We start from the raw sequence: 24,129 nt of genomic DNA, 5'->3' as shown, positions 1-24,129 counted from the left end.
TGAGGTGGGAGATTTCATGGTGTATGAGTTTACAATTGAGAAGCAGCCAAAGGGCTGAGTGAGGTTGCCTGGGGTTGAGGAGAGAGCTAGACTTAGGGAATGAGGAGGCTTGAAGAATCACAGGCTGAGGTGAGATGGAATTATGTTTTATGCAAGAATGCTGAGGAAAAGAGTTAGAGTGGAAGTTGAGCTCCAAAGAAGGTGCTGGGGATTTTAAGAAAAGGGAGGCTGAATGGGAAAGAGACATTAGACTTGAGGTAAGAATGAGGACTGAAGAGGTAGTACAGAGAGGTATGAGACATAAGGAGGCTTAAAGGAGACTGATCTGGACTCAGAAGAGCCTGGGGGTAGGTGTAGGGAAGCAAGCATGGAAACAAGAACTCCTTGCCCAGCTGAACAAAGCTATTAGGGTTGTACCCTGGGGTTGAAAGACTGGATCCTGTATGTGCTAGTGCTTATCTGCATCCAGTGAGTGGAGTGGATTTGGGTCTTAATCTGACTTAGATTGATCTTGAGCATCGCTGTTGGTACCACACCACCCGAGCCACTGTTTTAACCCATGGTTTGCCATACAGGAAAGGATTCTTATAAGATTTCTTGCCCCAATAATGACCTCTGACATCAGTGCAGTCTTATTTGAAGACTTCTTTCTTACAGTCACAGTGATGTTAGTGTGAAGTTCGGCAAAGACTTAGGTTTGGTAACCTAAGTGCTATAATAACATTTTATAATAAATACGTTCTAAATATATTATAAGGATTGTACCAAAATTCATTGGAGAACATGTTGGTAACTTGTTGATAGTTGACCCATTACCTCTTTATATTGGGTGGATTCCTCAAACTTGTCAGTAAAATCTGACCTCATGCTATTCACAGAGCACAGAGGAATTGAGCTGGTATCTTTTTCAGCAGAATAAGCCACCGATTCTATCTGTTCATCAGCTTTTTTAATATCCTTAAATGAAGAAGACCCATGTTACCACCAGAATAATGCCTTAAAAATTCAACGCAACTCTATTAAACATCCCTCTAAAATTGTACTGCCTTTGTTACTGAAAGTGGTGTATTTCTGAGCAGTTCTTGCTGAAGTTTTTAGATTCAATACAGAACCAGTAAGTCTAACTCATACTAAAATGTTAGTGAGTGACAATAGCTTATTGTGTCTCTCCCCCCAAAGACCTGTATAATTAACCATAGAAAATAATGCCTTAATTAAAAACAATTATTCCACTAGCAAGAACAGATCTTAGTAAAATGAGCTTTGTGAGGGTGATGACTCAAATATACTTTATCTTTCTCTCTCTCTGATTCCTTCTTCCCAGCCTTTTCTGGAGCTTACAAATTTATAACATAAAGTTAGGCACTCAAATGTGAAGCTGGCCCTAGGTATGAGATAGATCTCAGGAGACAATAACACTTTGCAGGCTGGCCACTGCTGCCCATTCCAAAGAAACTAAAAAGCAAATTTGGTGGGGCCAGCTCCAAAAGAATGAGAAATTCCAAAGACATCAAATTAACCTTAAAGAAATTGTTTAAATCAGACTAGGATAAAGTTCTAAACCAGATTCCTTTAAGTTTAGGTTTTGGTTTTTTTTGCTACTCCAGGAAGTAAGGCCAGTTTTAGTGACTTCCTTATGAAGACATGGAAGGAGCGGTGAAGACAGAAATGAAGAGCTTGGTTAGGATGATGAAGGCCCAACCAGGGTGGGGAGTACAGATGGTAAGACTTAGGTAACTTCAGATGCAAAGGAGAGTGTGTACACATAGGGCTGCCTAGGGACACTGTGATTCTTTAACCAGATTAACAACTATTAATCAGTCATTTCAAGGTACATAAACTTTAACCAGCCTTATGCTATCTTAATATCTTGAATCAGACATTCCTTTATGCTATCACTTTCTTTTTTCAATAAATTTCCCTACTAAGAAATAAAATTTTTATTTGGGATTTTTTTTCAGGAGCTATCTACTTTGTGGCAAGCTTAAAATAAAATTTTGACTTCTCATAATAAAATTTTCTAAAGAGGTGCTTACAGAGCAAGAACAATTCTATTTGCTGAGAAGGTTGCTAGACAAAATAACAATGGCAAAGAGTTTGGGTATGTATGTATTCTACCTGTTTTTATTTCATTTTCATGTGGAAACTCACTAAAGGAAACTCACAGACTCGCTATATATGTAAATAATTATGTGCATTCTAGATAAATACTAACAGCATTAATTGGTACATGGTTACAATAATAACCATGGTTTGAACTTTCCTTAAAAATTTGATTGGATAACAAAGAACAGTAATATAATAAAATTTATTACACCAATAACAGTTCTAAGTACTTTACATGAATGAACTCATTTAATTATTTTCCTCATTTTAGATATTAGAAAACTGAGGAACAGAGAATTTAAACAACTTACTCACTGTCCTAAATCTATTATGTGGCAGAGTAAGGATTTCCACTTGATGTGTCTACAGAGCTCATGACTGTAACCATTTTGCTGTGCTGCTTTAGCAGCATTAACTTTGTAATACTTATGAAAATCATGAATTATCATAAACTGATTCATTTGGACACTACAGGCAATGGTAGCAAACAAATCCATCCAGAGTTTCAGAACTGTGTTACTGTTTATGCAGATATCATGTATGTTATGCTTACTATATACAGTTCCCAGAATATTAGAGTTGTTCATTGAGTATTAATATTTAAAATTATATTATAATAGCAGAATGAACATTATTTTAGATAATCAGAGAGTACTAATCCATTCTGAATAAGGTTTTGAATAAAATTTTTACACAGTTATACCATAAAGACCCCATTTTTGTTTTCCTTACATTGAGGAACTCTTTAACCTCATACCTATAAATGGAGTTTTAGTTTGGCTATAATGAAAAAAGTGTTGCTTCAAAGAAAGATCTCAGTGTAGTAGTTTTTAAGAATCTTAAAATAGGGTTAGTTTGACTACAATTATTTCCTTTTATTTTTTATAATTATTAGCTTGAAAATATTGAAATTCATAAATTGTTAAATTTACTATGGAATGAAAATCAGGCGAATTCAACTGGCAAATAACACATAAAATTTATCTTTAAAGAGGAGTATGGCCTAACATGAAATAAAATTGAAATAAAGAAATTTTAAAATCAATCAATGTGAGATGACATTTTCACACTTTTTATTTTCTCTCTTTCTTTTTTTAAAACGATCTTTGCTTTATAGGTTGTGTTTAAAAATCCTTCATTCTAGCATATGGAGAAAGCTGGGGTTTGAAATTTTAAGTTTTGTGAGATATAGGCTCATAGCTTTCTAAATTTCCTAATTTGTGAAATAATAATGTTGATATAAAAAATATAGTCAGAAAGTTAAACAAGTAAAATAAACCAAAAAAAAGGTTAATATTAGTTGCCTGCAGAAGACCCCTTGGAAAGAGGGCTGCCTTCTTGACCAAGAGAAGAAGGCAGAATGAAGAAGATAGCTAGAGCCTAATCACTACCACTTATGTTAATGTGCCCTAATAAAAAACTGTGAAATTCAGTAGGGTAGATCACATGACATGCAGAAATTTGGATCCCAAATTTGGGATTTGCCAGCATGCCCCAGTATTGTCATGTATCCTCCTGATTACCTAACATGAGCTTTCTGGTGTACCTGTGATAATGTGGTATCTACGCAGTATGGATATGTATTATACATCCTTTCATTTGGCAGATATTTTTTGAGTGCCCATTGTGTGTTAGGCACTGAGTTAGGTGCTTCCTACACAGGAAGTCTTAATCTTTACATGGTCTGATCTTCATTATCCAAATTTTCCATTATTCCCCCAACACTTATTATTACTTAAGGGAGACTGGTCTCCTTTCTGTTGATCTGCAAACCAAGTTCCTTCTTACTTCCATATTACCTAGATTTCTCCTCCTTACCCCCCTGCTTGCCCTCAAGATTTCTTCACGAATACTTTCATGGGATTCATGTCTTCATTAATCTTGCTTCTTATTTCTACAGCTTGTAGCATCTGTATGCATGATTCTGCATTTTACCTCTGTAGCTGAGTTTTAAGCCTTTAAGTAGGAATTGTGCATTATAGTTCTTTGTGTTTTAACAAAAAGATCACAGCATACAGAGTTAGATTTTTCTGGATCTGCCACATACAAACTTTGAAGCCTATTTGTTATCTGCATGGCAAATATTAGGTAAAAATACTGTATGTATGTGTGTGTGTGTATATATGTGTGTGTGTGTGTGTGTGTGTGCATGTGTGTATATATATATTGGAGAAGGCAATGGCAACCCACTGCAGTACTCTTGCCTGGAAAATCCCAGGGATGGCGGAGCCTGGTGGGCTGCTGTCTATGGGGTCACACAGAGTCGGACACAACTGAAGTAACTTAGCAGCAGCAGTATATATACAGGAATTAGTTCTTTAACTTTCATCATTATATATAACAATGCTGAGGATATTAGACACACTGACTTTCTTAACTAGGGAACTATGAATATCCTTGATTGCCTCATGAAACATGAGATAATAATAATTCAGAACTTCTGTTTTCTAGCATGGCATGATCTCTGAAAAGTTAAAATATGCAAACATAACATATGTCATATGAACGTTACCTGTGACATTGCAAGTGAATAATATAGACCCTGTTTTGCCATTAATTCAGCATGTGTCCCTTTTTCCACCACCATCCCATCTTTTATGGTCACAATCATATCTGCACTTCGAATAGTGGAAAGCCGGTGAGCTACTATAATTGTAGTCCGACCTTTGCTTGCCTATAAAGCAATAAGCATAGAAAATGAATGTTAGTAGGAATAATAAACTTGGGATATTCAGGAAATTTTCTTATACTATTATTTAAGCATAAAAGAATCTTACCTTTGGATATAGAAATTTGAAAACTTTAACTGATTTGAAAGGCCAATAGAAATTAAAATTAAAAAGCAGGAAGTTAGATTCCAAATTGTTGAATTTATAAAACCATAATAGGGCTTCCCTGGTAGCTCAGTGTTAAAGAATCCATCTGCCAATGCAGGAGACATGGGTTCGATCCCTGGTCTGGGAAGATCCCACATGCTGCAGAGCGACTGAGCCTGTGCTCTACAACTTTTGAGCCTGTGCTCTAGGGCCCATGAGTCACACCTACTGTGCCTCGCACCCTAGAGCCCATGGTCAGCAAGAAGAGAGGCCACCACGATGAGAGCCTATGCACTGCGAGACATAGCCCCTACTCACTGCAGCTGCTCCCACAGGAAAGAAAGCCCAGTTCAGCCAAAAATAAATGAAAAAATACTTAAAAAAAACACTGACACAGTATCTTAGAGCTGAAAAGGAAACCAAAGACTAATCTGAGCCACCTAACAACTGCCTGGCTATCAGTAACTAAAAGTAATTAATTATTTTATTTTTCATCTCTAAAATGAAGGTACAGATTCAAGATAATATATGTTTTTAACTTTTTAACAAGTACTATATACATACAGAAAAATGTAGCACAGCAAATATAGCTAAAATTTTAGAATAAATTTATATGTAGTGTAATCTATAAAAATATTGAATCACTATGTTGTAAAACTGAAACTATATAATATTGTAAGTCAAGTATATGTCAGTAAAGTTTTCTTTAATGGTTAGAATGGTAAATTTAATGTCATGTATATTTTACCAGTGTTTCTTCTTGTCATGACCTCAATAACAATCTAATAATCAGACTGTAATTATTATTCAAAGCATCTAAACTTGTATCACAGTTAATCCACATCTTCTGTCACATAGATTAGATAGAGTAGTTATTACTGCCCTCAGCAGGCCTACCTATGTTTCAAATCTTTTTAAAAAATACTATGAGATAATATGACTGGCATCAAATTGCCCTGGATGTTTTTAGTTTGAAAGTGGATCATCACACTGCATGAATAGTTAAGCAAACAATAAACTAGGAATGGAGCCCACTGTTTCAATTAAAACTCACAATACAGTTACTCTGACATATATATTGATGGACATAATGTTGTTGTTTAGTTTCTAAGTTGTGTCTGACTCTTTTGTGACCCTGGGGACTGTAGCCTGCCAGGCTCCTCTGTCCATGGGATATTCCAGGTAAGAATACTGGAGTGGGTTGCCAGTTCCTTCTCTAGGAGATTTTGCTGACCCGGGGATCAAACCCGTGTCTCCTGCATTGGCAGGCAGATTCTTTACCACTGAGCCACTTGGGAAGTCCAACTTACTGTATCACATGCTAATTAAGTACAAATGGTAAACAATCTCATATATAGACTATAAAGTATACCATGCTTATAAAGGAAAGTTTAATTTTCAATATTTTCTTCATCATTTGTGTTCTCTGGAGTCACAGTTCCTAGGTTTCAGTCTTTTTTCTGTCACTTTTTGGGTCTGCGATCTTAGACAAGTTTCCTCATTTATTAAATGGGGGAAATTATACTACCTATATTTTAGGGTTATTGTGCAGATTAATATTCTTGGTGAAGTGAAGTGAAAGTGAAAGTTGCTCAGTTGTGGAAGTATACTAATGCAAGTTTTTTACTATATGAGAGGTACCAGTATTCTTGGTACCATGCCTCAAAGATGGAAAGTTTGCAGTAAATAATAGCTTTTATATTATTAACTGTTTTCAGGCTGCAGACCCTTGACTATTTACTGAGGGCAAGCCCAGTGTATTAACAGCATAGGGTTTATAACACATGTATATTATTATTGTGCATGCTCAGTTGCCCCAGTCATGTCTGACTCTTTGTGACCCCATGGACTGCAGCCCGCCAGGCTCCTATGTCCTTGGAATTTTCCTGGCAACAATACTGGATAGGATTGCTATTTCCTACACCAGGGGATCTTCCCAACCCACGCCTCTTGCATCTTTTGCTAGAAAATAATAATAATAACAACTTGAAGGCCAGCAAGGGAGGAATGGAAGTAAGTTTTTTACTATACGTGAGGTGATGCAATGTCATTTGAGGGTAGATAGTGATAAGTTAAAGGTATATACTCTAAACCCTAAACCTATCACTGAAATAAAAAAGAGAGCTAATATACTTATAAAAGAGATAAAATGGAATCATAAATAGTATTCAGTTAATCCATGTAAAGGGAGAACATGAGGAAAATATAAACAAGAGTAGAAAAAACAGCAAAGATTATCTATTTAAATTGGGTGGTTTAGTCTTTAAGTCATTTCCAACTCTTGTGACCCCATGGACTGTATCCTGCCAGGCTCCTCTGTTCACGGTGTTTTCCAGGCAAGAATCCTGGAGTGGTTTGCCATTTCCTTCTCCAGGGGATCTAATAATCACAGTAAATGTAAATAGTCTAAATGCCCCAATTAGAAGTCAAAGATTGTCAGACTAAGCACAACACTAAGACCCAACTGTATGCCAACCACAAGGAACACATTTCTAAAATCAAGACACAAATAAGCCTACAGTAAAGGGTGGAAAAAGACATACCTGCTAACACTGAGTCAAAGAAAGCTGGAGCGGACTGTGTTATCAGTGTCAGACAAAGAAAACTAAGGAGCAAAGCATATAGCCAGAGTAAAGGAGTATATTCCATAATGATAGAGGGATCAATTAATCAAGAAGACCGAGCAATCCTGAATGTTTATGTACATCACAACAGAGTTCCAAAATGTGTGACACCAAAATGGAAGCAACTGCAAGGACAAGTTCAATTCACAATGAAAGATGGATAATTCAGTAACTCTTCCTCAATAATTTATAAAGCGAGTACACAGACTTTCTGTAAGGATAAAGAAGATTTGAATAACACTATCAACCACTTTCCTATAATCAGTATTCATAGAACATTTGATCAACAACAGCAAATGCACATTATTTCCAAGTTTACACAGAATATTTACCAAGATAGACCATATTCTGTGTCATAAAACATCTTAATAAATTGAAAATATTCATCATACAAAGTATGTTCTCTGACCACAATAGTATTAAATTAAAATTTAATACAGAAAGATCTTTGGAAACTCCCTGAATACTTGGAAACAAAATTATTTCTCAAGTAAATGACCTCAGAGTCAACCTAAGAAAACAAAAAGGGAAGAGAAAGTTATACACAAAGTAAGCAGAAGAAAGGAAATAATAAAGATCCAAGCAGAAACAATTAAATATAAAAGGAGGAAAATAAGCCAAAAAGAGAGACATCAGTATAAGAGAGACCAAAGATACACCCATACATATATGGAAAAACTGATTTTCTACAAAGATGTAAAGGTAATTCAGTGCAGAAATAAACAGTCTTTTCAACAAATATTGCTGGAACAGTTGAAAGTTCATGTGCAAAGAAAATAAACAAAAATAAAACAAACTTAAAACCATACATGGCACTGTGTACAGAAATTAACTCAAAATTGATCATAAACCTAAATATAAAAACTAAAGCTATAATATTTCTTGAAGAAAAAGTATGGAAATAATGTTTTTGATCTTGAATTTGGGTAAAAATTTCTTAAGTAGAACACTAAAAGCTTGATTTATAAAGGGAAAAATGATAAACTAAACTTCTTCAAAATCAAAGGCTTCTGTTCTTTGGAAGATACTAAAAGGATGAAAAGACAAGTCTCAGACTAAAGAAATATTTTCCAGTTATCTGATAAAGTCCTTATATTCTGAATGTAAAGAATATATAAAGAACTCTCAAAACAATGACAAGAAATCAAATGACCAATCAAGAAATGGTATAAGCATAACATGTGAATGGAAACTTTAACAAGGAAGAGATATGATTCATGTTGATGTATTGCAGAAGCTATCACAATATTGCAATTATCTTCCAGTTAAGAATAAAATACATTAAAAAAAAGAAGAGATATTGATGTTCAAAAAGCACATAAAAATGCCCAACATCATTCAATTCAGTTCAGTTCAGTTCAGTCGCTCAGTCGTGTCCAACTCTTTACGACCCCATGAATTGCAGCACACCAGGCCTCCCTGTCCACCACCAACTCCCGGAGTTTACTCAAACTCATGCCCATCGAGTCGGTGATGCCATCCAGCCATCTCATCCTCTGTCCTCCCCTTCTCCTCCTGCCCCCAATCCCTCCCAGCATCAGGGACTTTTCCAACGAATCAACTCTTTGCATGAGGTGGCCAAAGTATTAGAGTTTCAGCTTCAGCATCAGTCCTTCCAATGAACACCCAGGACTCATAGTCATCAGTAAAATTCAGATTAAAATAAAAATAAAGCACGACTAAACAGTTGTAAAATTAATATGCCTGGATGTTAAAGTGTTGGCAAATATGTGGAGTAGCAGGAATTCTCATATAGCTGATAAATATCTTTTACTATTGTGATTATGTAAATATTATTTGTTTTAATTCCATTGTATCATGATTGTTCAACAGAAAATAATAGAATTCTATACCACTAAAACATTTAATAGAAAAACTTATAACAATTTTTAAAAATCCAGATGCACATTATAATTATCTTGGAATTTTTTGAAAAATGCAAATGCCTGGGTATTATTTCTTTTTTCCAAAGCTCCAGGTATGATTTTAATGAGCTGCCATGTTTGAAAATTGGATTATATGAAAATCTTTTATTTTTATCTAGTTTGTTTCATTTTTACTATTTCATATTCAGTGCTCATATTGCATTTAGTTTATGTTTTCCAATTTCTCCATCTTTTCTTTGTTGTTCTTTCTGAAGTCTTTATCAAGTGTAGTAGAAAAGCTTTCATATCCCCACACATGTATATAAATACTATGTATAACATATATTTTAGAAAACATGAATTTTTGCTTATCTAAAGAATTTGACATTTTACACTTGTTATACTAAGTATAAACAGAATGTTAGATTTCTAATTTATATTCACTCAAAACTTTGATATAGTTCCATTTATTCTGGCATCTAGTATACTGCTAAAAGTCTAGAAAGTTGATTATTTTAGTGTTTAAAAAAATCTGAATGAGGCTAGAAACTTCTAATCTGATTCCGAGAATATAAAGAAATATCATGTTGTAAAAAAAAAAAAACCCAGAAATTAACATGTGATACAGTAATACTAACTAAAGTACAGATTTTGTTCAAATTTCACAAAATTTTATGCTGGTGTCCATTAATTGTTTTCATACCTTATTCAAGATTCTACATTGTATTTAGTTGCACTGAGAAACTTCACCTGCATGCAACTAATTCTAAGTTCTCTCTTCATTTTTATTGTTACAAATATTTTCTAATTTTCCTTGTTATGGCTCCTTAGATATTTAATTTGAAAGTGGAAATTTAATTTCCAAATACACGGGTTTTTTTTTTTTTTTTTTTTCCTTAAAGAAAGCACTTTATTTTCCCTTTAAACAACTTGGTCACAGTACATTATTTTACATGAATGGCAGTCATTTTTTAAACCTCCACTTAAAAGGCCTTGTGTCTGAGTCTGAGGTGGTAAGAGGATATGAATACAAGTATAAAAACGGTGCAAAATGTTTAGCCCACAGCCTCCAGAGTTGGCTTCAGAAATCCCCTCTAACGTTGCTGAGTCAGTTACATTAAATATGAAATTTAATATTAAATAAATTTTCCTGGGCTTCCTCTAGTCTAACATCAGACCCAGAAATGTAATCATATGAAAAGTCTCAGAAGCCCTAACAACTCAAACTGTCAAAATCACGCAGACCATAGGATCACAACAGGATGAGTTTGTGAGTTCCGTAACACAGCATCTTCTTAGTGGCACCATCTGAAGAAACAGCGGATTTTAGTTGCATCCATAACTAGAATAGACTAGCTGTGGTTTTAAAGCTTTGCTCTTAAAAGTATGATTTTTCTATAAGTAAAAGATGCCATCAGGAAGGTTAGAGTAGTGACAAGTCACAGGCCCGACAGAAATAGTCACAACCCCTAAAGGTCTCTGTTCAACCAGTTTTTGACCTGCTGCTGATACTACAGTGAAAACCTTTGTGCCAACTGAAATGGGAATAACTATCCATTAGAAACAGGATTAAATGTAGCTGATTTGGGGGGTGTTAAAGTATACTTGATATTAATTTCTCATTTAAATGCTTTCTTCTCTGCAATTGCCCTCTTTGTTTTTTCAGTCTTTTAACTTTATTGAACTAAAGAGCCTCTTGATCAAAGTGAAAGAGGAGAGTGAAAAAGTTGGCTTAAAACTCAACATTCAGAAACTAAGATCATGGCATCTGGTCCCATCACTTCATGGGAAATAGATGGGGAAACAGTGGAAACAGTGGTTGACTTTATTTTTCTGGGCTCCAAAATCACTGCAGATGGTGATTGCAGCCATGAAATTAAAAGATGCTTACTCCTTGGAAGGAAAGTTATGACCAACCTAGACAGCATATTAAAAAGAAGAGACTTACTTTGCCAACAAAGGTCTGTCTAGTCAAGGCTATGGTTTTTCCAGTAGTCATGCATGGATGTGAGAGTTGGACTATAAAGAAAGCTGAATGCCAAAGAATTGATGCTTTTGAACTGTGGTGTTGGAGAAGACTCTTGAGAGTCCCTTGGACTGCAACGAGATCCGACAAGTCCATCCTAAAGGAGATCAGTCCTGAAGGTTCACTGGAAGGACTGATGTTGAAACTGAAACGCCAATACTTTGACCACCTGATGCAAAGAACTGACTCTTTGGAAAAGACCTTGATGCTCTGAAAGACTGAAGGTGGAAGGAGAAGGGGATGACAGAGCATAAGATGGTTGGATGGCATCACCGACTCAATGGACATGAGTTTGGGTAAACTCTGGGAGTGGGTGATGGACAGGGAGGCCTGGCATGCTGCAGTCCATGGGGTCGCAAACAGTCAGACATGACTGAGCGACTGAACTGAACTGAATTTTATTGAGTCTTTCAATGGCTAAGTCAAGGATCTGTCTTGGTAAATGCCATATTGCAGTTGTAAGTATGGGGGTTATTTTTGGATATTTTTTGATATTGCTTTCTAACATAATTCCACAGTGATAAGAGAACAGACTATCATTTCAATATCTTTTAGGCCATACATTTTTTGCATCTTGTTTATATTCCTGGATATGTTCCAGGGTCTCCTGGTTTATAGTCTATGGGAAGTTGAATAGAATTTGTATCCTGCTGTTGTGTGAAAATTGTATAAATCTTAATTATGTTGAGTTGGTTCATAGTGCTTTTCAGGTCTACTATATCCTTCTACTTTTCTGTCTATTGATTCTATTAATTTTTGGGAATTTGATATTGAAACACCAATAAAAATCTTAATTTATCTACTTAAAAATAATTGTAATATATAGTGGAACTATATGTAACTTTGTTCTGCTGCTTCCAAGTCTCCTGTAAATGCGTTATCGTATTTTCCTAACAAAAGAAAAACAAAAAAGAAAGAAGAAAAAAGGTATCTATGAAAAGAACAGAACATAAAAGGAAAATAGTTTGGCACTTAATGAAAAACTTAAACATACTCCTACTATAAGATTCACCCATTCAAATTTTAGGTATTTGCCTAAGAGAAACAAAAGTGTATGCCCACAGAAAAAAATGACATATGGATGTTCAGAGCTGCCTTATCTATTAATATTCAAAACCTGCAAACAAACCAAATAACTCAAATGGGCATCAATACCAATAACTCAACTGTGTTATATCTATATAATGGAACACCATCCACCAATGAAAAGGAACTAATATATCCCACCACATGGATGAGTCTCAAAACAATCACACTGAGTGAAAGAAGCCAGAAAAGAACACACACTATAGAGCTCTAGAAAATGCAAACCACGCTACAGTTCAGTTCAGTTGCTCAGTCGTGTCTGACTCTTTGCGACCCCATGAACTGCTGCACGCCAAGCCTCCCTGTCCATCACCAACTTCCGGAGTCCACCCAAACCCATGTCCATCGAGTCAGTGATGCCATCCAACCATCTCATCCTCTGTCGTCGCCTTCTCCTCCTGCCCTCAATCTTTCCCAGCATCAGGGTCTTTTCAAATGAGTCAGCTCTTCCCATGAGGTGGCCAAAGTATTGGAGTTTCAGCTTCACCATCAGTCCTACCAATGAACACCCAGGACCTTTAGGATTGACTGGTTGGATCTCCTTGCAGTCCAAGGGACTCTCAAGAGTCTTCTCCAACACCACAGTTAAAAAGCATCAATTCTTTGGTGCTCAGCTTTTTTTATAGTCCAAGTCTCACATCCACACACAACCACTGGAAAAAACATAGCCTTGATTAGATGGATCTTTGTTGGCAAAGTAATGTCTCTGCTTTTTAATATGCTGTCTAGATTAGTCATAACTTTTCTTCCAAGGAGTAAGCATCTTTTAATTTCATGGCTGCAATCACTATCTGCAGTGATTTTGGAGACCCCAAAAATAAAGTCAGCCACTGTTGCCACTGTTTCCCCATTTATTTGCCATGAAGTGATGGAACCAGATGCCATGATCTTAGTTTTCTGAATGTTAAGCTTTAAGCCAACTTTTTCACTCTCCGCTTTCACTTTCATCAAGAGGCTCTTTAGTTCCTCTTCACTTTCTGCCATAAGGGTGGTATCATCTGCATATCTGAGGTTATTGCTATTTCTCCCGGCAATCTTGATTCTACCTTGTGCTTCCTCCAGCCCAGCGTTTCTCATGATGTACTCTGCATATATGTTAAATAAGCAGGGTGACAATATACAGCCTTGACGTACTCCTTTTCCTATTTGGAACCAGTCTGTTGTTTCATTTTCAGTTCTAACTGTTGCTTCCTGACCTGCATACAGACTTCTCAAGAGGCAGGTCAGGTGGTCTGGCATTCCCATCTCTTTCAGAATTTTCCACAGTTTATTGTGACCCACACAGTCAAAGGCTTTGGCATAGTCAATAAAGCAGAAATAGATGTTTTTCTGGAACTCTCTTGCTTTTTCAATTATCCAACGGATGTTGGCAATTTGATCTCTGGTTCCTCTGCCTTTTCTAAAACCAGCTTGAACATCTGGAAGTTCACGGTTCACATATTGCTGAAGCTTGACTTGGAGAATTTTAAGATTTACTTTACTAGTGTGTGAGATGAGTGCAATTGTGCAGTAGTTTAAGCATTCTTTGGCATTGCCTTTCTTTGGGATTGGAATGAAAACTGACCTTTTCCAGTCCTGTGGCCACTGCTGAGTTTTCCAAACTTGCTGGCATATTGAGTGCAGCACTTTCACAGCATCGTCTTTCAGGATTTGAAATAGCTCAACTAGAATTCCATCACCTCCACTAGCTTTGTTCATAGTGATGCTTCCTATGGCCCACTTGACTTCACATTCCAGGATGTCTGGCTCTAGGTGAGTGATCACACCATTGTGATCATCTGGGTTGTGAAGATCTTTTTTGTACAGTTCTTCTGTGTATTCTTGCCACCTTTTCTTAATATCTTCTGCTTCTGTTAGGTCCATACCATTTCTGTCCTTGATTGTGCCCATCTTTGCATGAAATGTTCCTTTGGTATCTCTAATTTTCTTGAAGAGATTTCTAGTCTTTCCCATTCTATTGTTTTCCTCTATTTCTTTGCATTGATCGCTGAGGAAGGCTTTCTTTTCTCTCCTTGCTATTCTTTGGAACTCTGCATTCAAATGGGAATATCTTTTTTTTTCTCCTTTGCTTTTTGCTTCTCTTCTTTTCACAGCTATTTGTAAGGCCTCCTCAGACAGCCATTTTTCTTTTTTGCATTTCTTTTTCTTGGGGATGGTCTTGATTCCTGTCTCCTGTACAATGTCACGAACCTCTGTCCATAGTTCATCAGGCACTCTGTCTATCAAATCTAGTCCCTTAAATCTATTTCTCACTTCCACTGTATAATCATAAGGGATTTGATTTAGGTCATACCTGAATGGTCTAGTGGTTTTCCCTACTTTCTTCAATTTAAGTCTGAATTTGACAATAAGGAGTTCATGATCTGAGCCACAGTCAGCTCTCAGTCTTGTTTTTGCTCTATAGTTTTTGCTGTATAGTGGCAGCAAACAAATCAGTGGCTGCCAAGAGTCAAAGAAGGTTAGAGGGGTTGGGATGGAGGGATTACAAAAAGTATGTGAAAATATTTGGGAATGACTGATTGACAAGTTTGATTGTGGTGATGGTTTCATAGGTGTACATATATGCCCAAACTTTTCCAATTGTATACTTTAGTATGTGCAGTTATTGTAAGTCAAAAAACTGTTAATAAAGAAAGTTGCATGACATTATGCAAATAAAATGAAAAAGTGAACTGAGTAGTGACTGCATCGTAGGTAGGAAGCTTTCTTTTTCTTAACTTCAGCAAAGTCTGATAATGGACACTGTGAGTTTCTATGGATGATATTTATGTAACATACTCTGTAGTAGGAGAGAGGTCTAAGTACTACAGTGCCTAATGCTTCCTCCATTTTTCATATTGCCAAATACATAGACTTTTTATTCAACTATTGAGTGGATAATATTTAGGCAATGAATTTTTATTGTTTGCTTTGTTTTCCTCAGCCTCTTATTTACTTTTATGTGGTAATTCTAAACCTTCCTTATATGGAAGCATCCTCATGAATGGTATAAAAGATTAGTAAAAAATGTAATGAGACTTTTTTAGCTTCTTTAAATAAACTTTTAATTTTAGAATAGTTTTAGACTTACAGAAAATTTGCAAAGGTATTACAGTATCCACGTATCTGCACATAGGATACTCCAGTATCATCATCTGATAATTCTATAGTGCATGTGTCACAACTAATAAACTAATATAAACTACATTATTTTTAACTAGACTCCAAATTTTATTCAGATTTCCTTAATTTTTACTCATTATCCTTTTTTTCTGTTCCAGGATATCATATTGCATTTAATCATCAGGACTCCTTAAGATCCTCTTGACTGTGACTTTTCAGATTGTTCTTATTTTTGATGAACTTGACAGTTTTGAGGAATATCTAGGAATATCTATCACATACTTGGTAGAAGGGCCCTCAGTTTGGGTATGTCTGATGTGTCTAGTTTTTAGGGGCAAGGTATTCAGCTTATACTGATCCCACTTCTCTCATTCAAACTTGGAGACCCTAGGAATTAACAACAGTGTCTTAAAAGAGAATGTTAATAATGTTGTTAAGTGGATATGATTTAGAACTATCACCACAAAGGCGAAAACACCCAGACACCCAGGTTTCTGGTCTATATTGCTCCCATTTATTCAATTACTTTTCCATGAGGTTATAAATGTTATTTCCTAAAAGCAACAGAGCTCAAACCTTATTGATAAAGCTATGCTATCAATTAGTTCAATGATTTTCATAGTACTATTAAATATTTCTTAAACAAATTAATGTGTATGAAATTTAATTAAAAATATGAAAGGGCACATATAACACCTCATGTTCAAAGGAGAATGTGGGGAGAGAGAAAGTTGTAAAACCAAAGTTTGGAGATTGCAGCTAGAAGAGGTCTGAGAATGGTGTGCAGCCTCTTGAGACAGAGTCAGAATCACAAGGTTTCCTTATCAGGTTTGTCTAGTCCTTCTTTTCTTCAAAGAGGGACTCAGGCATTTTTACACACATATATTCTTGTATTTCTTCATATATTAGGCATTACATATGGTGTGGGTGTACTTATTCTGAGAAAGTTCATACTGTTGTCTGACACCTGAAAACTGACACTAAGAGATAACCATTTCTACACTGATGTTCCCCTGACAGGAATGGCCTGAGCTTACACATGTGTATCATCTTTACTCTGTCAGAATCCTGATGTAAACTACAAACATTTGATTAATGTATATATTATGTTGGGGCTTGCCAGGTGACACAGTGGTAAAGAATGTGCTTGCCAATGCAGGAGACTTGAGCTCCATCCCTGGAACGGGAAGATTCCCTGGAGGAGGAAATGGCAACCTGCTCTAGTACTCTTGCCTGGGAAATCTCATGAACAGGGGACCCCGGCAGGCGACAGTTCATGGGGTTGCCAAGAGTCAGACACAACTGAGCACAAGTACATATATTATGTTACAATTAATTTATGACATCATGAATCAGAATCTGAGTATTTCAAACAAATTACAGAAATATATAATACTTTAAAAGGGAAAAACTGCTCCAAAGGCCTATAAAATGGAGCCTGCAAGCATCATGATATGCACTTAAGGTACCATAAAGTACACTGTGCGTGTATGTGCAGGTGCTCAGTGGTATCTGACTATTTGTGACCCCATGGACTGCAGCCTGCAGGTTCCTCTGTCCAAGGGATTTTCTAGGCAAGAATACTGGATGCCATTTCCTACTCTAGAGGATCTTCCTCACCCGGGGACCAAACCTGAGTCTCTTAAGTCTTCTGTATTGGCAGGCAGTTCTTTACCACTGTCCCACCTGGGAAGCCCATAAAGTACAATTTCACTACAAGAATACAATTTCACTACATCATAAGTGTGACTTAAAACTCATATATGAACCATAGGGAACAAAAAAAAAATTTTGGCACTAATCATTTCAGACTTAAAACAGAGAAGAGATTTTGGAAGCCAAGGCCTCTTAGACAACTGATCAAAGAAGTTTGAGCTGATGCTTTGTCTTTTAGCAATAATTACTGTAAAGATGGGCTTCCCTTGTGGCTCAGCTGGTAAAGAATCTGCCTGCAATGCAGGAGACCTGTGTTTGATCCCTGGACTGTAAAGACCCCCTGGAGAAGGGAAAGGCTACCCACTCCAGTATTCTAACCTGGAGAATTCCATGGACTTATATAGTCCATGGGGTCGAAAAGAGTCAGACACAACAGAGCGACTTTCACTTCACTGTAAAGATAAGGAAGGTAGTGCAATTCATTCCACACTTTTTTCAGATGCTTAGGGTAGTTGATTTTCAATATGTCATTGTTGCTATTATTCCTTCTAGAAAGTACCAATTTGAATGAATTTCCTAGCATTTCTTCTGCTCCTTCACAGTATGTACAAAGCTGAAAGACAAACCATCAGGTATTTGACCAAAGAAAGGTCAACAGAAAGATTTCTACTTGACACTTTGCTGGCATTTTCAGATTACTTCACAATTTCATGCACAACCATAAATCATCAGGTAATTAGCTTGGATTTTGAAAGACAGCGTGCTTTAAAACATCTCTCCCAGAATTGCTAGGGTAGAGATAAGGGCCTGAAGAGGTCAGCTAGCTTCTCACCATTGGTGGCCATAGGCCTTGAACAAGAGTGAGCAGCAGGAAAAGAAGGGAGAACAATAAAAAGCTGTGAGCATTTGAGAGGGCCTGCATTTGACTGCTGGGTCAATTAACAGGGGTAATAGACTCTCTGGAGAAGCCTGTAAACACAGAGTTCTAGTGCCTAACAGTAAGCATGGTGTAAGAAACCTACAGAACCACAAGTTCTCACTGACTGCCTCCTAGAAGATTGCCTCAGGTGGACTTGGGGCCCACTGATGGCAGGTGCTCCATGACCCAGGCCTGTGGTCTTCAGACTCTTTAAGGTAAAAAATACTTTCATCAAATGAAAGCACACATAGAAACTTTATATGTTTAAATAAACAATACAGATTAATGAGTAACTCCTCTGTATGAACTGTTGACCATAGCTCTACCCACTCATCCTACCCCACCTCCCCACCTTCTTCCACAGCTCAAGAGGTTTCTGGAAAACTCTAGTACTTCAAAAACAAAGTCTGACAAACCTCTCACTACTCTTTTGCAAATTTCCATCTTTTTTAGCTGCCAAATTTTAACTCATCTGCTATAAGAAGTTCTATATATGGGCTTCCCTCATAGCTCATAGTGAGTAAAAGAGGTAAAGAATTTGCCTGCCATGCGGGGGACCTGGGTTCGATCCCTTCGTTGGGAATCCCCTGGAGGAGGAAATGGCAACTCACTCCAGTATTCTTGCCCAGAGAATCCCATGGACAGAGGAGCCTGGGGGTCACAAGAGTCACACACAACTTAGTGACTATATGTATATATGTATTGTAGTTATATGGGAAACACAGGAATTTGGAAGTCTTAACTACCTCATTATGATGTTGAGAGCCCATTGGCTTGGTGTTCTTCTGGGTCAATATCAGTTCCACAGCTAAACAATAAGAATTTACTGTCCCATCTCATCACCTGTCCAAGAATGCTTTCTCTTTTGTAAAATGTGGTGATGAAAAGAAAAATATTAAGCACTTAGAAGCTATATATAATAAGGGACTCACCTCCTTCCCAATCTCTTTCTTTCAACTTGCATGTGAATATGTATGTATGCTTAGGTTAAGACCCTTTAGAAAGGAAAACATATTCAAAATCTAAATTCTGCTGAGTTGAAGCCATATGGACTACCTAGTTAGTAACTTGGAATAGGACTCTATAGTACAAAATTTTCTTTTTATATTCTAGAATCTCTTCATTATGACTTCTAAATAACTTAACAACTTGGCAATTGAAGATAATAAAATTATTTATAATCATTTAATACTTTTTTCCTTCTTTTAACTTTATTTTCTTTTTTTTTCTTTTAACTTTATTAACAAGCTAACATTTGTGGATAAACTTACAACAAAAAGTAAATGAAAAAGTAAACTGAATAAGAAGAGAAAATGTTACAATAGTTAGCTCATCTTTTTTCTAAGAGGAAATAAAGTCTAACCTAGCTCAGAGCGCTGACCAAAAAACAATACATTAAAGATGTCTTATTTGCTAACAGTTGGAACCAGAGAACAGTTACCAACATCCATTGGATCACAGAAAAAGCAGAAAAACTCCAGAAAAATATTTGCTTCATTGACTACCCTAAAGCCTTTGACTGTGTGGATCACAACAAGCTGTGGAAATTTTACAAGAGATAGGAATACCAGACCACCTTACCTGCCTCCTGAGAAACCTGTATGCAGGTAATTTATAAATTAAAAAATATTAGCTATATTTGCTGTGTTGTCACTGTGTGTTGTGCATTTTTAAGGTTAAAGTCCTCCTGGATTGGAGTGGTCAATTTTGTCTGTGTCACTATTCTTCTATGCTCAGACTTAGATCATTCCTCTTTTGTGTAGTAAAATAACACAAAAATTTAACTAATTTTAACATTTTTAAGTGGACTTTAGTGGTTTCAGGTATATTCACATTGTTGTGCAACCATCACTGCTCTCTAGTTCTAGAACTTTTTCTTCATCCCATACTGAAACTCCATACCCTTTAAACCATAACTCCCGATTCCCCCTTTCCCTTATCCCCTGGTAACCTCTACTCTACTTGCTTTGAATTTTACTATTCTAGGTATCTAAGATAAGTGTAATCAGACAATGTTGTCTTTTTGTGTCTGTCTTATTTCTGTGAGCATGTGTCTTCCAGGGTCATCCATGCTACAGAACATATCAGAACACTCCTCAGTCTTAAGACTAAGAACTGTTCCACTGTGTATACTTTCCATGTTTTGATCCTTCATTCATCTGTCAATGGATATTTGTGTTGTTTCCACCTTTTGTGAATGATGCTACTGTGAATGCTGGCATGCACATATCTGTTTGAGTTCCCACTTTTAATTCTTTTTGGTTATATCCAGAGGTGGCTTCCCTGGTCGCTCAGAGGGTAAAGAATCCGCCTGCAATGCAGGAGACCCAGGTTTGATCCCTGGGTTAGAAAGATCCCCTGGAGAAGGAAAGGAAACCCACTCTAGTATTCTTGCCTGAAGAATCCCATGGACAGAGGAGCCTGGTGGGCTAAAGTCCATGGGGTCACAAAGAGTTGGAGGTGAACATGACTGAGCAACTTTCACTTACTCATTTCACCCAGAAGTGGAATTGCTGGATCATTTAAGTAAGTTCATAAGAGGCTAGATTTGAAGAGCAATCTGGTTTCAAATTTAGCCTCAAGTTCTAGCAGATCAATGAGGCAATATACCATGGTGGCAATATACCATGGTGGTGCACTCAATATGCCAGCAAATTTGGAAAGCTCAGCAGTGGCCACAGGACTGAAAACCAATTTTTCATACCAATCCCAAAGAAAGGCAATGCCAAAGAATGTCTACTGCCACACAATTGCCCTCATCTCACACGTTAGCAAAGCAATGCTCAAAATTCTCCAAGCCAGGCTTCAACAGTATGCGAACCGTGAACTTCCAGATGTTCAAGCTGGATTTAGAAAAGGCAGAGGAACCAGAGATCAAATTGCCATCATCTGTTGGGTCATCAAAAAAGCACGAGAGTTCCAGAAAAACATCTACTTTTGCTTTATTGATTATGCCACAGCATTTGACTGGGTGGATCATAATAAACCATGGAAAATTCTTAAAGAGGTGGGAATATCAGACCACCTTACCTGCCTCCTGAGAAATCTGTATGCAGGTAAAGAAGTAACAGTTAGAACCAGACATGGAACAACAAACTGGTTTCAAATTGGGAAAAGAGTATGTCAGGCTGCATACTGTCACCCTGCTTATTTAACTTATATGCAGAGTACATCATTCCAAATGCCAAGCTGGATGAAGCACAAACTGGAATCAAGACTGCTGGGATAAATATTAATAATCTCAGATATGCAGATAACACTGCCCTTATGGCAAAAAGTGAAGAGGAACTAAAGAGCCTCTTGATGAAGCTGAAAGAGGGGAGTGAAAAAGCTGGCTTAAAACTTGACATTCAAAAAACTAAGACCATGGCATCTAGTCCCATCACTTCATGGCAAATAGACAGGAAACAATGGAAACAGTGACAGACTTAATTTTCTTGGGCTCCAAAATCACTGCAGACAGTGACTGCAGCCATGAAATTAAAAGACATTTGCTCCTTGGAAGAGAAGCTATGACCAGCCTAGACAGCATATTAAAAAGCAGAGACATTACCTTGCTAACAAAGATCTGTCTAGTCAAAGCTATGGTTTTTCCAGTAGTCATGTATAGATGTGAGATCTGGACTATAAATAAAGCTGAGCACCGAAGAATTGATGCTTTTGAGCTGTGGTGTTGGAGAAGACTCTTGAGAGTCCCTTGGACTGCAAGGAGATCCAACCAGTCCATTCTAAAGGAAATCAGTCCTGAATATTCATTGGAAGGACTGATGGTGAAGCTGAATCTCCAATACTTTGGCCACCTGATACAAAGAACTGACTCATTTGAAAAGACTCTGATGCTAGGAAAGATTGAAGGCAGGAGGAGAAGGGGACAACTGAGGATTAGATGGTTGGATGGCATCACTGACTGGATGGACATGAGTTTGAGTAAGCTCTGGGAGTTGGTGATGGATAGGGAAGCCTGGCGTGCTGCTGTCCATGGGGTCGCAGAGTTGGACACGACTGAGCGACTGAACTGAACCATGGGGGTTACTTGGATGAGCTAGAGGGCTGACTGTCTGGGTCCAGGTTCTGGCCTCACTGCTTCTTAGCTATTATTCAACCTCCCTGTGCTTCAGTTTACACATCTGTGAAACAGGAGAATAAATGTACAACTTTCACTGGGTTCTTGTAAGGATTAGTTTTTCTTATTCATCTGTTCCATTATTACACCTAAAATAATGACTTATGAATGGCTTCAGGGGGTCTATGAACCCCTCAATATTATACATAAATCTTAGTGTACAAGTGCATTTGCAGATTTTTGGGAAAATTTACAGTGGTTTATTTTTCCCTTTCTTAGTCAGATTCTCAATGGGCCCTTGATCTATCAAATGGGGAAAAACACTATTCTAAAAGGAGTTAGTGGCCTATAACTTAACACCAAGGCTTATGCATGTGAGCTTGATGAAGCAAGCTTGTAAAATGTCTCATGATGCTTTGGGATGAGGTATTATCTATGTTACCTTTGTTTTCCTAATTAAATTGCAGCCAAGGAATTTCCCTTGTAGAAATTCCCTTTCTGTTCCCAACTATTAACAAATAGTTTTAAAAACAGGAGGGCAGAAAGAAAAAGATGGAAAGTATTTCCAATTCCACATATAAAGAGAAAGATATTTAACACAGACACACCAAAACATATGTGTGTGTGTATGAACTGGTGTGCATCTGTGTGTGTAATATAATTAACCTCACTTCTTGGGGCTTAATTTAATAAAGTAGTCCACAGCTTAATATAATATACCAACTTACTTATTAATTCTCCAAGTAGTATAGATATAATGTAAGGGATTTCAGAGGAAGACCAACAGAATGAATCATATCAGAAACAGAAATGATGATAAAGAAAAGCCCATGGTGGTTGCAACAAAATAGCTCAGACTCTTCAAAGAATAAAGTTGTGATGGAAACCCATCTTTCATAATCAGCAAAGGGCCTTTTTAAAGGTTCTCCACTGATGTGGTATAGCTGAACCTCCCTTAATAATTATTCCTTAGATTTGCATACAACTTTTAACATTTCAAAGAGCTTTCACAGGCTTAATTCTAAAATCAACATGGGCTTTCTCTGCTTCCCCAGGGGCTTGCAGGTGTTCATGCCTCCTCATAGTAGGACAGCTTGGAAGCCTGCTGCATTGGCATACCAGGCCCAAACCAGTAGCAGAGTAAAACTCCATCACTGTTGTGCAGACCTTTATCCACTGATCCTAAATCCTCCTCTTGAACAAGATTAGTGAAGCAAAACCAGATGGGAGCAAGCCTAAACTACAAAAGTCCAGAAAAGAGCACTTCAGGCTTTGAAACTCTTCTGTATCACAATCATCCAAACACTATTCAACAAATATTTATTGACTGTCTAATGAGGGCCAGGCATTGTTCTATTGCTGAGTGTGCTGCAGTTAACCAATCAATGCCTTTGATAATAGAGAGCAGATGTTTTAGGAGAGGAGAGTAGATATTTTAGTAGGGGAAGAGAGAAAATAAATAAATATGTGTATCATATATTAGCTGACATAAAGGGCTATGGTATGTTTAAGGGGTACCCAATGTGGGACAGAGTGGTAGGATGTGAGGTTCCAGAAAGAGCCTGGTGCCCAACTCCATAGAACCTTATAGCTCCTGTAAGGAGTTTGGTTTTTACTTAGAGTGAGAAGAAAAGGAGCCATTGAAGGGTTTGAAGCAGAAGGGCAACATGATCAAATTTACATCTTAGTAATATTGTCTGCGTGCTGTGCTGAGAACAGACTGAAGTGAGTAGTATGAGAGATGCCATGTTATGTGTTAGTCACTCAGTCGTGTCCAACTCTTTGTGACCCCATGGACTGTAGCCTGCCGGGCTCCTCTGCTCATGAGATTCTCCAGGCAAGAGTACTTGAGTGAGTTGCCATTTC

At 37.1% G+C, this 24,129-nt stretch overlaps 1 protein-coding gene across 1 annotated transcript in view; it reads right to left on the bottom strand.

Moving 5' to 3' along the window:
* Positions 1–24,129, bottom strand: part of ABCB5 (ATP binding cassette subfamily B member 5) — a 113,315-nt gene that overhangs the window by 51,718 nt on the left and 37,468 nt on the right. The window contains exons 14-15 of the mRNA XM_061166316.1: positions 4,619–4,780; positions 817–957 (exon numbers count right to left, since the gene is read on the bottom strand). Of these exons, the coding sequence (XP_061022299.1) occupies positions 817–957; positions 4,619–4,780 (303 nt within the window). The remainder of the gene's footprint in view (positions 1–816; positions 958–4,618; positions 4,781–24,129) is intronic.

This window comes from Dama dama, chromosome 18 (genome assembly GCF_033118175.1).
Source record: "Dama dama isolate Ldn47 chromosome 18, ASM3311817v1, whole genome shotgun sequence".
Lineage (NCBI taxonomy): Eukaryota > Metazoa > Chordata > Mammalia > Artiodactyla > Cervidae > Dama > Dama dama.
The sequence above is the reverse complement of the archived record's forward strand: the minus strand, read 5'-3'. Positions and strand labels throughout refer to the sequence as shown.